Here is a 15545-nt window from a genome sequence, read left to right as displayed (position 1 = left end):
CAGTAAAGTGGAGATGTTGTTTCCTAACTTCATCACCTGGGGGCGGCCCGTCAGGAAGTCCAGGACCCAATCGCACAGTGAGGGGTTGAGACCAAGGGTCTCAAGCTTAATGATGAGCTTGGAGGGTACTATGGTTTTGAATGCTGAGCTGTAGTCAATGAACAGCATTCTTACATAGGTATTCCTCTTGTACAAATGGGATAGGGCAGTGCGCAGTGTGATGATGATTGCATTGATCTGTAGACCTGTTTGATCTGTTGGGGCGGTATACAAATTGGAGTGGGTCTAGACCAGGGGTGGGCCTAGACCAGGGGTGGGTCTAGACCTGGGGTGGGCCTAGACCAGGGGTGGGTCTAGACCAGGGGTGGGTCTAGACCAGGGGTGGGTCTAGACCAGGGGTGGGCCTAGACCAGGGGTGGGCCTAGACCAGGGGTGGGCCTAGACCAGGGGTGGGTCTAGACCAGGGGTGGGTCTAGACCAGGGGTGGGCCTAGAACAGGGGTGGGCCTAGAACAGGGGTGGGTCTAGACCAGGGGTGGGCCTAGACCAGGGGTGGGTCTAGACCAGGGGTGGGTCTAGACCAGGGGTGGGCCTAGACCAGGGGTGGGTCTAGACCAGGGGTGGGCCTAGAACAGGGGTGGGTCTAGACCAGGGGTGGGTCTAGACCAGGGGTGGGTCTAGACCAGGGGTGGGCCTAGACCAGGGGTGGGTCTAGACTAGGGGTGGGCCTAGAACAGGGTGGGTCTAGACCAGGCGTGGGTCTAGACCAGGGGTGGTCTAGACCAGGGGGTGGGTTTAGAACAGGGGTGGGCCTAGACCAGGGGTGGGTCTAGACCAGGGGTGGGTCTAGACCAGGGGTGGGTCTAGACCAGGGGTGGGCCTAGACCAGGGGTGGGTCTAGACGAGGGGTGGGTCTAGACCAGGGGTGGGTCTAGACCAGGGGTGGGCCTAGACCAGGGGTGGGCCTAGACCAGGGGTGGGTCTAGACCAGGGGTGGGTCTAGACCAGGGTGGGCCTAGAACAGGGGTGGGCCTAGACCAGGGGTGGGCCTAGAACAGGGGTGGGTCTAGACCAGGGGTGGGTCTAGACCAGGGTGGGTCTAGACCAGGGTGGGCCTAGACCAGGGGTGGGTCTAGAACAGGGGTGGGTCTAGACCAGGGGTGGGTCTAGACCAGGGGTGGGGTGTAGACCAGGGGTGGGCCTAGAACAGGGTTGGGCCTAGACCAGGGGTGGGCCTAGACCAGGGGTGGGCCTAGACCAGGAGTGGGTCTAGACCAGGTGTGGGTCTAGACCAGGGGTGGGTCTAGAACAGGGGTGGGCCTAGAACAGGGGTGGGTCTAGACCAGGGGTGGGCCTAGACCAGGGGGGGCCTAGACCAGGGGTGGACCTAGACCAGGGGTGGGCCTAGACCAGGGGTGGGCCTAGACCAGGGGTGGGTCTAGACCAGGGGTGGGTCTAGAACAGGGGTGGGCCTAAACCAGGGGTGGGGACCAGGGGTGGGTCTAGACCAGGGGTGGGCCAAGACCAGGGGTGGGCCTAGAACAGGGGTGGGTCTAGACCAGGCGTGGGTCTAGACCAGGGGTGGGTCTAGACCAGGGGTGGGTTTAGAACAGGGGTGGGCCAGGGGTGGGTCTAGACGAGGGGTGGGTCTAGACCAGGGGTGGGTCTAGACCAGGGGTGGGCCTAGACCAGGGGTGGGTCTAGACAAGGGGTGGGTCTAGACCAGGGGTGGCCCAGACCAGGGGTGGGCCTAGACCAGGGGTGGGTCTAGACCAGGGGTGGGTCCAGGGGTGGGCCTAGACCAGGGGTGGGTCTAGACCAGGGGTGGTCTAGAACAGGGGTGGGCCTAGACCAGGGGTGGGAGTAGACCAGGGGGGTCTGGTGCGCCTAGGGGTGGGCCCAGGGGTGGGTCTAGACCAGGGCGTGGGTCTAGACCAGGGGTGGGAGACCAGGGGTGGGTTTAGAACATCAGGGGTGGATCTAGACCAGGGGTGGGTCTAGACGAGGGGTGGGTCTAGACCAGGGGTGGGTCTAGACCAGGGGTGGGTCTAGACCAGGGGTGGGCCTAGACCAGGGGTGGGTCTAGACCAGGGGTGGGTCTAGACCAGGGGTGGGTCTAGAAACAGGGGTGGGTCTAGACAGGGGTGGGTCTAGAACAGGGGTGGGCCTAGACCGAGAGGTGGGTCTAGACCAGGGGTGGGTCTAGACCAGGGGTGGGCCTAGACCAGGGGTGGGTCTAGATCAGGGGTGGGTCTAGACCAGGGGTGGGTCTAGACCAGGGGTGGGTCTAGACCAGGGGTGGGGCTAGACCAGGGGTGGGTAGACCAGGGGTGGGCCTAGACCAGGGGTGGGCCTAGACCAGGGGTGGGCCTAGACCAGGGGTGGGCCTAGACCAGGGGTGGGTCTAGACCAGGGGTGGGTCTAGAACAGGGGTGGGCCTAAACCAGGGGTGGGTCTAGACCAGGGGTGGGTCTAGACCAGGGGTGGGCCAAGACCAGGGGTGGGCCTAGAACAGGGTGGGTCTAGACCAGGCGTGGGTCTAGGGTGGGTCTAGACCAGGGAACAGGGGTGGGCCTAGACCAGGGGTGGGTCTAGACGAGGGGGGTCTAGACCAGGGGTGGGTCTAGACCAGGGGTGGGCCTAGACCAGGGGGGGACAAGGGGTGGGTCTAGACCAGGGGTGGGTCTAGACCAGGGGGTGGGCCCTAGGGGTGGGTCTAGACCAGGGGTGGGTCTAGACCAGGGGTGGGCCTAGACCAGGGTGGGTCTAGGGGTGGGTCTAGAACAGGGGTGGGCCTAGACCAGGGGTGGGGTAGACCAGGGGTGGGTCTAGACCAGGGCGTAGACCAGGGGTGGGCCTAGACCAGGGGTGGGTCTAGACAGGCGTGGGTCTAGACCAGGGGTGGGTCTAGACCAGGGGTGGGTTTAGAACAGGGGTGGATCTAGACCAGGGGTGGGTCTAGACGAGGGGTGGGTCTAGACCAGGGGTGGGTCTAGACCAGGGGGTAGTCTAGACCAGGGGTGGGCCTAGACCAGGGGTGGGTCTAGACCAGGGGTGGGTCTAGACCAGGGGTGGGTCTAGAACAGGGGTGGGTCTAGACCAGGGGTGGGTCTAGAACAGGGGTGGGCCTAGACCAGGGGTGGGTCTAGACGAGAGGTGGGTCTAGACCAGGGGTGGGTCTAGACCAGGGGTGGGCCTAGACCAGGGGTGGGTCTAGATCAGGGGTGGGTCTAGACCAGGGGTGGGTCTGGGTGGGCCTAGACCCTAACCCTAGACCAGAGGTGGGCTTAGACCCTAACCCTAGACCAGGGTGGGTCTAGACCAGGGGTGGGCCTAGACCAGGGGTGGGTCTAGACCCTAGACCAGGGGTGGGCCTAGACCAGGGGTGGACCTAGACCAGGGGTGGGCCTAGACCAGGGGTGGGCCTAGACCAGGGGTGGGTCCAGGGGTGGGTCTAGACCAGGGGTGGGTCTAGAACAGGGGTGGGCCTAAACCAGGGGTGGGTCTAGACCAGGGGTGGGTCTAGACCAGGGGACCAGGGGTGGGCCTAGAACAGGGTGGGTCTAGACCAGGCGTGGGTCTAGACCAGGGGTGGGTCTAGACCAGGGGTGGGTTTAGAACAGGGGTGGGCCTAGACCAGGGGTGGGTCTAGACGAGGGGTGGGTCTAGACCAGGGGTGGGTCTAGACCAGGGGTGGGCCTAGACCAGGGGTGGGTCTAGACAAGGGGTGGGTCTAGATCAGGGGTGGGTCTAGACCAGGGGTGGGCCTAGACCAGGGGTGGGTCTAACCAGGGGTGGGTCTAGACCAGGGGTGGGCCTAGACCAGGGGGTCTAGACCAGGGGTGGGTCTAGAACAGGGGTGGGCCTAGACCAGGGGTGGGAGTAGCCAGGGGTGGGTCTAGACCTAGGGTGGGCCTAGACCAGGGTGGGTCTAGACCAGGCGTGGGTCTAGACCAGGGGTGGGTCTAGACCAGGGGTGGGTTTAGAACAGGGGTGGATCTAGACCAGGGGTGGGTCTAGACGAGGGGTGGGTCTAGACCAGGGGTGGGTCTAGACCAGGGGGGGTCTAGACCAGGGGTGGGCCTAGACCAGGGGTGGGCCTAGACCAGGGGTGGGTCTAGACCAGGGGTGGGCCTAGAACAGGGGTGGGTCTAGACCAGGGGTGGGTCTAGAACAGGGGTGGGCCTAGACCAGGGGTGGGCCTAGACCAGGGGTGGGTCTAGACCAGGGGTGGGCCTAGACCAGGGGTGGGCCTAGACCCTAACCCTAGACCAGGGGTGGGCCTAGACCAGGGGTGGGCCTAGACCCTAACCCTAGACCAGGGGTGGGCCTAGACCAAGGTGGGCCTAGACCCTAACCCTAGACCAGGGGTGGGTCTAGACCAGGGGTGGGCCTAGACCAGGGGTAGGCCTAGACCAGGGGTGGGCCTAGAACAGGCCTAGACCAGGCGTGGGTTTAGAAAAGGGGGGCCTAGACCAGGGTGGGTCTAGACGAGGGGTGGGTCTAGACCAGGGGTGGGTCTAGACCAGGGGTGGGTCTAGACCAGGGGTGGGCCTAGACCAGGGTGGGTCTAGATCAGGGGTGGGTCTAGACCAGGGGTGGGTCTAGACCAGGGGTGGGCCTAGACCCTAACCCTAGACCAGAGGGGCCTAGACCCTAACCTAGACCAGAGGTGGGCCTAGACCCTAGACCAGGGGTGGGTCTAGACACAGACACACACAGCCACACACACACACACACACACACACACACACACACACACACACACACACAGACTGTTTTTGTGTGTGTGTGTTTTATTTATTTATTTTATTTAACCAGGTAGTTTGTTGAGAACACGTTCTCATTTGCAACCACTGGCTTCTGTACTGCTGTTTTAGCTGATACACTAACATAACCCTTGAGAGGAGAAGGAGGGAGAGGAGGATGAGGAGGATGAGGGAGAGGAAGAAGTTAGTGAACCTGCTGCTGCATATCTATGTTGCTACCTTAACCCCCCTCCTCCCAACACACACACACACATGAATGCTCGAAGATGTACTGGGGTGGAGCTTCTGTCAACTAATAATTATCAGGCGGTGCTGACTCTTCAACTCAGCCACCCCCTCCCTATCTGTCATGTCTGTCTCTCAGCTCAGCCACCTCCTCCCTATCTGTCATGTCTGTCTCTCCAGCTCAGCCACCTCCTTCTGTCATGTCTGTCTCTCCAGCTCAGCCACCTCCTTCTGTCATGTCTGTCTCTCCAGCTCAGCCACCTCCTTCTCCAGTCATGTCTGTCTCTCCAGCTCAGCCACCTCCTTCTGTCATGTCTGTCTCTCCAGCTCAGCCACCTCCTTCTGTCATGTCTGTCTCTCCAGCTCAGCCACCTCCTTCTGTCATGTCTTCTCCAGCTCAGCCACCTCCTTCTGTCATGTCTGTCTCTCCAGCTCAGCCACCTCCTTCTGTCATGTCTGTCTCTCCAGCTCAGCCACCTCCTTCTGTCATGTCTGTCTCTCCAGCTCAGCCACCTCCTTCTGTCATGTCTGTCTCTCCAGCTCAGCCACCTCCTTCTGTCATGTCTGTCTCTCCAGCTCAGCCACCTCCTTCTGTCATGTCTGTCTCTCCAGCTCAGCCACCTCCTTCTGTCATGTCTGTCTCCAGCTCAGCCACCTCCTCTGTCATGTCTGCTCCAGCTCAGCCACCTCCATGTCTTCTGTCCAGCTCAGCCACTTCCTTCTGTCATGTCTGTCTCTCCAGCTCAGCCACCTTCTGTCATGTTCTCCAGCTCAGCCACCTCCTTCTGTCATGTCTGTCTCTCAGCTCAGCCACCTCCTCCCTATCTGTCATGTCACTCAGCTCAGCCACCTCCTCCCTATCTGTCATGTCTGTCTCTCCAGCTCAGCCACCTCCTTCTGTCATGTCTGTCTCTCAGCTCAGCCACCTCCTCCCTATCTGTCATGTCTGTCTCTCCAGCTCAGCCACCTCCTCCCTATCTGTCATGTCTGTCTCTCCAGCTCAGCCACCTCCTTCTGTCATGTCTGTCTCTCCAGCTCAGCCACCTCCTTCTGTCATGTCTGTCTCTCCAGCTCAGCCACCTCCTTCTGTCATGTCTGTCTCTCCAGCTCAGCCACCTCCTTCTGTCATGTCTGTCTCTCCAGCTCAGCCACCTCCTTCTGTCATGTCTGTCTCTCCAGCTCAGCCACTTCCTGGAATCTGTCATGTCTGTCTCTCCAGCTCTCTCTGGCTGAGCCTCTACCGTGGTATCTACTGGCACACACACTTTAAAGGTCCAGTATGTTGCTTTATGGGAAACCAGACAAAATTCACATAGATTGAGGTTCTCATTGAAGTCTATCAGTTCCATGAGCTCTCTTTTTATGCGTCCTGCCCTTAAGTTTGGCGTCTGTGAACGTTCTGTTTTGTACACCAGCTTCAAACATCTGTGGTTATTGGAAATACAGTGCCTTCAGAAACTATTCAGTCCCCCTAAACGTAGATGTTTTGTCACTGATCTACACTCAATACTTTAAAAATGTATTCAAAATAAAAAGCTGAGAAGTCTTTTAGTCATTTAGACAGCAGACTGGGATAGGGAGCGATTGAATATGTCCGTAAATACACCAGCCAGCTGGTCTGAACATGCTCTGTGGACGGGGTTAGGGATGCTGTCTGGGCCAGCAGCCTGTGGATGGGGTTAGGGATGCTGTCTGGGCCAGCAGCCTGTGGACGGGGTTAGGGATGCTGTCTGGGGCAGCAGCCTGTGGACGGAGTTAGGGATGCTGTCTGGGCCAGCAGCCTGTGGACGGGGTTAGGGATGCTGTCTGGGCCAGCAGCCTGTGGACGGGGTTAGGGATGCTGTCTGGGCCAGCAGCCTGTGGACGGGGTTAGGGATTCTGTCTGGGCCAGCAGCCTGTGGATGGGGTTAGGGATGCTGTCTGGGCCAGCAGCCTGTGGACGGGGTTAGGGATGCTGTCTGGGCCAGCAGCCTGTGGACAAGGTTAGGGATGCTGTCTGGGCCAGCAGCCTGTGGACGGGGTTAGGGATTCTGTCTGGGCCAGCAGCCTGTGGACGGGGTTAGGGATGCTGTCTGGGCCAGCAGCCTGTGGACGGGGTTAGGGATGCTGTCTGGGCCAGCAGCCTGTGGACGGGGTTAGGGATTCTGTCTGGGCCAGCAGCCTTACGAGGGTTAACGCGTTCACGTCGGCCACGAAGAAGGAGAGGGGCAGCCCCGAGTCCTTGGAAGCGGGCTGCATCACCGGCAATGTATTATCCGATTGGTCAGACCAGCATTGAATAGTTCTAGTCACAGGTACATCCTGTTTGAGTTTCTGCCTATAGGACGGTAGGAGCAAGATGTGTAAAATGGAGCCGGAATTAGATGGTAGACGTTTTACGTGCCCCCAGCCGATTGTGTTTTTCATTTGTTTATTTGCATTGTTTGTAACTTGTTTTTTTACTTATTTTGTACATAATGTTCCCGCTACCGTCTTTTATGACCGAAAATAGCTTCAAGACATCAGGACTGTGATTTACTCACCACGGACTAGCAGAATCCTCTTTTTCCTTCATGACTCTAACGACTCTGACAAGCCCGACGCGAAGGATACACTGCTTCCCTAATCCCCGTGAAGAGGAGACGGAGAAAGAGTGGCCGCAGGTCGGGCTGCCTTCTGAGAATTCATAGGCAATCAAATTAACCCCCATTTCCCTCCATTCTGCTAGCAAACGTGCAATCTTTGGACAATAATTGACAAGTTACACAGACGATTAAACTACCAACGGGACATTAAAAACTGTAACATCTTATGCTTCACGGAGTCGTGGCTCAATGACGATAATATCAACATACAGCTGGTTGGTTATATGATGTATCGGGAAGGATAGAACAGCGGCATCTGGTAAGACAAGGGGCGGCGGTCTTTGTATTTTTGTAAACAACAGCTGGTGCACGATATCTAAGGAAGTCTCAAGCTATTGCTTGCCTGACGTAGAGTATCTCATGATAAGCTGTAGACCACACTACCTACCAAGAGAGTTTTAATTTGTACTTTGTAGCTGTTTACATACCACCACAGTCAGAGGCTGGCACTAAGACAGCATTGAATGAGCTGTATTCCGCCATAAGCAAAAAAGAAAATGGTCACGCAGAGGAGGCGCTCCAAGTAGCCGGGGAGTTTAATACAGGGAAACTTAAATCCGTCTTACCAAATTTCTATCAGCATGTTAAATGTGCAACCAGAAGAAAAAAAACTCTGGACCACCTATACTCCACACACACGGACGCATACAAAGCTCTCCCTTGCCCTCCATTTGGCAAATCTGACCGTAATTCTATCCTGATTCCTGCTTACAAGCAAACATTTAAGAAGAAAGCACCAGTGACTAGATCAATAAAAAAGTGTTCAGAGGAAGCAGATGCTAAGCTACAGGACTGTTTTGCTAGCACAGACTGGAATATGTAAGAGTACACTACATCAGTCATTGGCTTCATCAATAAGTGCATCGATGACGTCATCCCCACAGTGACCGTACGTACATACCCCAACCAGAAGCCATGGATTACAGGCAGCATCCGCACTGAGCTAAAGGCTAGAACTGCTACTTTCAAGGAGCGGAACTGTAAACCTGAAGCTTATAAGAAGTCCTGCAATGCCCTCCAATGAACCATCAAACAGACAAAGCATCAATACAGGACTAAGATTGAATCGCACTACACTGGCTCTGATGCTCGTTGGATGTGACAGGGCTTGTAAACCATTACAGATTACAAAGGGAAGCACAGCCGAGAGCTGCCCAGTGACACGAGCCGACCAGATGAGCCAAACTACTTCTATGCTCGCTTCGAGGCAAATAACACTGAAACAAGCATGAGAGCATCAGCTGTTCCGGAAGACCGTGTGATCACGCTCTCCACAGCCGATGTGAGTAAGACCTTTAAAAAGATCAACATTCACAAGGTCGCAGGGCCAGACGGATTACCAGGACGTGTACTGCGAACATGCGCTGACCAACTGGCAAGTGTCTTCACTGACATTTTCAACCTCTCCCTGTCCGAGTCTGTAATACCAACATGTTTTAAGCAGACCACCATTGTCGCTGTGCCCAAGAACCCGAAGGTAACCTGCCTAAATGACTACTGACCCGTTGCACTCACGTCTGTAGCCATGAAGTGATTTGAAAGCCTGGTAATGGCTCACATCAACACCATCGTCCCAGAAACCCGAGACCCACTCCAATTTGCATACAGATCCACAGATGATGCAATCTCCATTGCACTCCACACTGCCCATTTCCACCTGGACAAAAGGAACACCTATGTGAGAATGCTCAACATCATAATACCCTCAAAGCTCATCACAAAGCTAAGGTACCCTGGGACTAAACACCTCCCTCTGCAACTGGATCCTGGACTTCCTGACGGGCCGCCCCCAGGTGGTAAGGGTAGGTAACAACATATCCGCCACACTGATCCTCAACACAGGGGCCCCTCAGGGGTGCGTGCTCAGTTCCCTCCTGTATTCCTTCTTCACTCAGGACTGCACAGCCAGGCACAACTCCAACACTATCATTCAATTTGCCGATGACACAACGGTGGTAGGCCTGATCACCGACAATGACGAGACAGCTTATAGGGTGGAGGTCAGTGACCTGGCCTTGTGGTGCCAGGACAACAACCTCTCCCTCAACGTGAACAAGATAAAGGAGATGATTGTGGACTACAGGAAAAAGAGGACCGAGCACACCCCCATTATCATCGACGGGGCTTCAGTGGAGCAGGTTGAGAGCTTCAAGTTCCTTGGTGTCCACATCACCAACAAACTAACATGGTGCAAGCACACCAAGACAGTCGTGAAGTGGGCATGAGAAAACCTGTTCTCCCTCAGGAGACTGAAAATATTTGGCATGCGTCCTCAGATCCTCAAAAGATTCTACAGTTGCACCATCGAGAGAATCCTGACTGGTTGCTGCCTGGTATGGCTGCCTGGTATGGCAACTGCTTGACCTCCGACCGCAAGGCACTACAGAGGGTAGTGCAAATGGCCCGGTACATCACCGGGGCCAAGCCTCCTGCCATCCAGGACCTCTATACCAGGCAGTGTCAGAGGAAGGCCGTAAAAATTCTCAAACACTCCAGCCACCCAAGTCATAGAGTGTTCTCTCTGCTACCACACAACAAGCGGTACCGGAGCGCCAAGTCTAGGTCCAAGAAGCTTCTAAACAGCTTCTACCCCCAAGCCATAAGACTCCTGATCATCTAGTCAAACGGCTACCCAGACTATTTGCCGTGTCCCCCCCTCACCCCCTCTTTACACCACTATTGTCATCTGTGCACAGTCACTTTAATAACTCTACATTTACATACTACCTCAAATAACCGGTGCTCCCTCACGTTGACTCTGTATCGGTACCCCCTGTATATAGTCTCGTTATTGTTATTTCACTGCTGCTCTTTAATTACTCGTTACTTTGATCTCTTATTCTGATCTGTATTTTTTGGAACTGCATTGTTGGGGCATGCTCGGTCCTCTAAGTAAGCATTTCATTGTAAGGTCACTGTTTTATTTTGCGCATGTGACTTATACAAGTTGATTTGAGATAGAGTCGTGGTCGGATTTGCCGAAGGTAGGGCATCGCGGAAGTTAGAGTAGGAGTGGTCCAGTGTATTGCCAGCGCTGGTACTGCAGTCAATGTGTTGGTAGAATTTAGGTAGCCTTTTCCTCAAATTTGCTTTGTTAAAATTCCCCAGCTACAGTTAATGCAGTCTCAGCATATATGGATTCCAGTTTGCATAGAGTCCAGTGAAGTTCCTTGAGGGCCATTTAAAAAAAAAATTAACTAGTCAAGTCAGTTCAGAACAAATGCTCATTGTCAATGATGGCCTAGGAACAGTGGGTTAACTGCCTTGTTCAGCTGCAGAACAACAGCTCAGGGATTCAGCTCAGGGATTCGATCTTGCAACCTTTCGGCTACTAGTCCAACGCTCTAACCTCTAGGCTAACTGCCGCCCCGTACCTGGCTGTGATAATAATCGAAGAGAATTCTCTTGGGAGATAATGTGGTCGGCATTTGATTGTAAGGAATTCTATGTCAGGTGAACAAAATGACTTGATTTCCTGTATGTTGTAATGATTACACCATGAGTCGTTAATCATGAAGCATACACCCCCGCTCTTCTTCTTACCATAGAGATGTTTGTTTCGCGACGCATGAAGAAACCCGGTGGCTGTACCGATTCCGACAACATATCACGAGAGAGCCATGTTTCTGTGAAACAGAGAATGTTACATTCTCTGATGTAACCCTGGCCCTAATTTCATCCACCTGGTTGTCTAGACACTGGACATTGGCAAATAATATGCTCTGAAGCACTGGGTGGTGTGCACGCCTTCAAAAGTCTGACCAGAGGCAGCTTTGTCTACCTCTTCTGCGCCAACGCTCTTTTGGGTTCTGGGATTAGATCCGATGTCCTGGGGGGTGGTCCGAACAAAAGATCCGCTTCGGGAAAGTCATATTCCTGGTCGTAATGTTGGTAAGTTGACATCACTCTTATATCCAATAGTTCTTCCCGACTGTATGAAACAAGACTTAAGATTTCCTGGGGTAACAATACAATGTAAGAAATACAACTTTTTTTTTTAAATACTGCAGTTTCCTAAGGACTCGAAGTGAGGCGACCATCTCCGTCGGCGCCATCTTGAATTTGACAGAGAATATTTGGCAAATGTTGCACAATCCAGTTGTAGCAAGCTCTTAAAACTTACCCAGAAAGATTCACTGCTGTAATCGCTGCCAAAGGTCCTTCTACAAAGTATTGACTCTATGGTGTGAATACATATGTAAATGAGATATTCCTGTATTTCATTTTCAATACATTTTCAAAAAAATGCAAAAAACATCCTTTCACTTTGTCATTTTGGGGTGTTGTGTGTAGATGGGTGAGAGGGTCTATTTAATCCATTTTCAATGCAGGATGTAAAAAAAAAAAGGTGGAGTAAGTATGAATACTTTCTGAAGAAACTGAATATTTCACAGAGGTTAAGATTGTGATTCTCTACCAAAAAAAACATTCATTGTTTTGTCACATGAACTGAAATTTGTCGAAAATGATAGAACTTGATGGAACAGGTCATGGTAGAGCTATTTGTAAATGTTGGTTGCAGTGGGCTCAATCAGGAGCACACAGGGGGTTTCTTGGTTCTCTTAAACAAATCTACTTTGAACCAAAAGTATACACCTCACACACATGGTTATGAGCTTAAAAAAAGAAGACATCCATACCATGTCAGACATAGAGTTTAAATATAATCAATTTGGAGTTTGCATCCCAGTATTACACTTGATATACATCACAGAAGACTGAATAACAAAAAAAAAACGTTTGACATTAAACACCATAATTTCAGATAATTATGAAATGATTAATATTATTAACATTCCACCCATGAGGCCGATCTGGTCATTCAACTGCAGGAAAGGGGTATGGACAATATGGTTTCAAATGAGATCAGTTCTACTTTTCTACTGATTCTGATGCTCTTCTTATCCCATTCTCCCTACAAGTGTGCACTCGTTCACTCCTACTCAAGGATTTAAAAGCTTTGGATTGGTGAAAACGTAGTTTCCACCATAACTTTACACCAATCCAATGTCTTGAAGTAAACAAGTGCACACCTTATGGAGAAGGGGACGAGATAGGCTTTTCTGCCTGTCTATCACTCTCTCACTTTATGTGTCCTAGAGGAAGAAGAAGAGCCAGCCATAGAGGAGGAAGAGGAGACCAACGAGGAGTCAGGTCAGAAGTCATGTGGGAGGGGCTTATGAAAGAGAACGTAGCACTACTAGTATCTAAAAATAGAACATTAACCTACATAGAAATAAAACATAACCCTCCCAGACCCTACCTCAGCATAATATATATATATAATATAACCCTCCCAGACCCTACCTCAGCATAATATATATATATAATATAACCCTACCAGACCCTACCTCAGCATAATATATATATATATAATATAACCCTACCAGACCCTACCTCAGCATAATATATATATATAATATAACCCTCCCAGACCCTACCTCAGCATAATATATATATAATATAACCCTACCAGACCCTACCTCAGCATAATATATATATAATATAACCCTCCCAGACCCTACCTCAGCATAATATATATATAATATAACCCTACCAGACCCTACCTCAGCATAATATATATATAATATAACCCTACCAGACCCTACCTCAGCATAATATATATATAATATAACCCTACCAGACCCTACCTCAGCATAATATATATATATATAATATAACCCTCCCAGACCCTACCTCAGCATAATATATATATAATATAACCCTACCAGACCCTACCTCAGCATAATATATATATAATATAACCCTCCCAGACCCTACCTCAGCATAATATATATATAATATAACCCTACCAGACCCTACCTCAGCATAATATATATATAATATAACCCTACCAGACCCTACCTCAGCATAATATATATAATATAATATAACCCTACCTCAGCATAATATATATATAATATAACCCTACCAGACCCTACCTCAGCATAATATATATATAATATAACCCTACCAGACCCTACCTCAGCATAATATATATATAATATAACCCTACCAGACCCTACCTCAGCATAATATATATATAATATAACCCTACCAGACCCTACCTCAGCATAATATATATATAATATAACCCTACCAGACCCTACCTCAGCATAATATATATATAATATAACCCTACCAGACCCTACCTCAGCATAATATATATATATAATATAACCCTACCTCAGCATAATATATATATAATATAACCCTACCAGACCCTACCTCAGCATAATATATATATAATATAACCCTACCAGACCCTACCTCAGCATATATATATATATAATATAACCCTACCAGACCCTACCTCAGCATAATATATATATAATATAACCCTACCAGACCCTACCTCAGCATAATATATATATATATAACCCTACCAGACCCTACCTCAGCATAATATATATATATATAACCCTCCCAGACCCTACCTCAGCATAATATATATATATAATATAACCCTACCTCAGCATAATATATATATAATATAACCCTACCAGACCCTACCTCAGCATAATATATATATAATATAACCCTACCAGACCCTACCTCAGTATAATATATATATAACATAACCCTACCAGACCCTACCTCAGTATAATATATATATATAATATAACCCTACCAGACCCTACCTCAGTATAATATATATATATATATAACACAACCCTACTAGAACCTGCCACAGTAGAATATGCAGTGCATTCTGGAGGGATTCCAAACCATTGACTCTTTCCACATTTTGTGGCCTTATTCTAAAATTGATTAAATATGCATTTTTTCTTATCAATCTACACACAATACCTCATAATTACAAAGCATAAACAGGTTGTTCGAAATGTTTGCAAAAGTATAAATGTTTTATACAGAAATACCTTATTTACATAAGTATTCAGACCCTTTGCTATAAGACTAAAAATTGAGCTCAGGTGCTTCCTGTTTCCATTGATCATTCTTGAGATGTTTCTTCAACTTTATTGGAGTCCAACCTGTGGTAAATTCAATTGATTGGACATGATTTGTAAAGGAACACACTTGTCTATATAAGGTCCCACAATTGACAGTGCATGTCAGAGCAAAAACCAAGCCATGAGGTTGAAGAAATTGTCCTTAGAGCTCCGAGCAGGATCGTGTCGAGGCACAGATCTGGGGAAGGGTACCAAAAACATTTATGTAGAATTGAAGGTCCCCAAGAACACAGTCGCCTCCATCATTCTCCATCAACACTCTAGTCAACAAACTGGATGTAGTCTATCACAGTGCCATCCGTTTTATCACCAAAAATACATACAACCCACCAGACCCTATGCTCAGCATGGCTGGTCCTATAATATCCCTACCAAACCCTACTGGCTCCAGGTCATCTATAGTCTTTTTTAGGTAAACCCTTATCTTAGCTCACTGGTCACCATAGCAACACCCAGCAATTACACGCGCTCCAGCAGGTATATTTTACTGGTCATCCCTAAAGCCAACCCTGCTTTGGCCGCATAATTCCTTCCAGTTCTCTGCTGCCAATGACTGGAACGCATTGCAAACATCTCTGAAGCTGGAGTCTAATATCTCCCTCTCTTATAAGCATCAGCTGTCAGAGCAGCTTACCTGTACACAGCCAATCTGTAAATAGCACACCCAACTACCTCATCCCCATATTATATAATATAACTCTTGCTCTTTTACCCCAGATCTCTACTATCATCATCTGCACATCCATCACTCCAGTATTAATGCTAAATTGTAATTATTTTTGCCTTCATGGCCTATTTATTGCCTACCTCCCTACTCTTCTACATTTGCACACACTGTACATAGATCTTTCTACTTTTCTTTTGTGTTATTGACTGTACGTTTGTCTATGTGTAACTCTGTGTTTGTGTCGCACTGCTTTATCTTGGCCAGGTCACAGTTGTAAATGAGAACTT

General features: G+C 50.4%; 1 protein-coding gene and 2 long non-coding RNA genes across 46 annotated transcripts in view; 1 reads left to right on the top strand and 2 right to left on the bottom strand.

Moving 5' to 3' along the window:
- The window catches only part of LOC118360245 (troponin T, cardiac muscle-like), a 31674-nt gene that overhangs the window by 1884 nt on the left and 14245 nt on the right, over positions 1 to 15545 (top strand). For both annotated transcript variants that reach the window (XM_052481186.1, XM_052481185.1), the window contains exon 2: positions 12718 to 12771. In XM_052481186.1, the coding sequence (XP_052337146.1) occupies positions 12718 to 12771 (54 nt within the window). The remainder of the gene's footprint in view (positions 1 to 12717; positions 12772 to 15545) is intronic.
- On the bottom strand, positions 5119 to 8051 carry LOC127912298 (uncharacterized). Of its 3 annotated transcripts, none has more exons than XR_008081665.1 (4): positions 6002 to 8051; positions 5399 to 5614; positions 5294 to 5365; positions 5119 to 5254 (listed from the first exon to the last, which is right to left on the bottom strand). It is a non-coding gene; the product is annotated as an uncharacterized LOC127912298 (long non-coding RNA). The 3 variants fall into 3 exon arrangements; XR_008081667.1 differs by having other exon boundaries at positions 5330 to 5365; XR_008081666.1 differs by lacking the exon at positions 5294 to 5365.
- LOC127912299 (uncharacterized) lies at positions 12746 to 14915 on the bottom strand. 41 transcript variants are annotated; one of them, XR_008081681.1, is made up of 6 exons: positions 14055 to 14179; positions 13518 to 13887; positions 13315 to 13482; positions 13143 to 13268; positions 13059 to 13100; positions 12746 to 12880 (listed from the first exon to the last, which is right to left on the bottom strand). It is a non-coding gene; the product is annotated as an uncharacterized LOC127912299 (long non-coding RNA). The 41 variants fall into 41 exon arrangements; XR_008081672.1 differs by having other exon boundaries at positions 12858 to 12968; positions 13015 to 13100; positions 14055 to 14203; XR_008081687.1 differs by having other exon boundaries at positions 12858 to 12968; positions 13015 to 13100; positions 13185 to 13268; positions 14055 to 14203.

The sequence above is a fragment of the Oncorhynchus keta genome, chromosome 27, assembly GCF_023373465.1.
Source record: "Oncorhynchus keta strain PuntledgeMale-10-30-2019 chromosome 27, Oket_V2, whole genome shotgun sequence".
NCBI lineage: Eukaryota > Metazoa > Chordata > Actinopteri > Salmoniformes > Salmonidae > Oncorhynchus > Oncorhynchus keta.
Note: the sequence above shows the minus strand (reverse complement) of the source record. Positions and strands in the feature narration are given on the sequence as shown.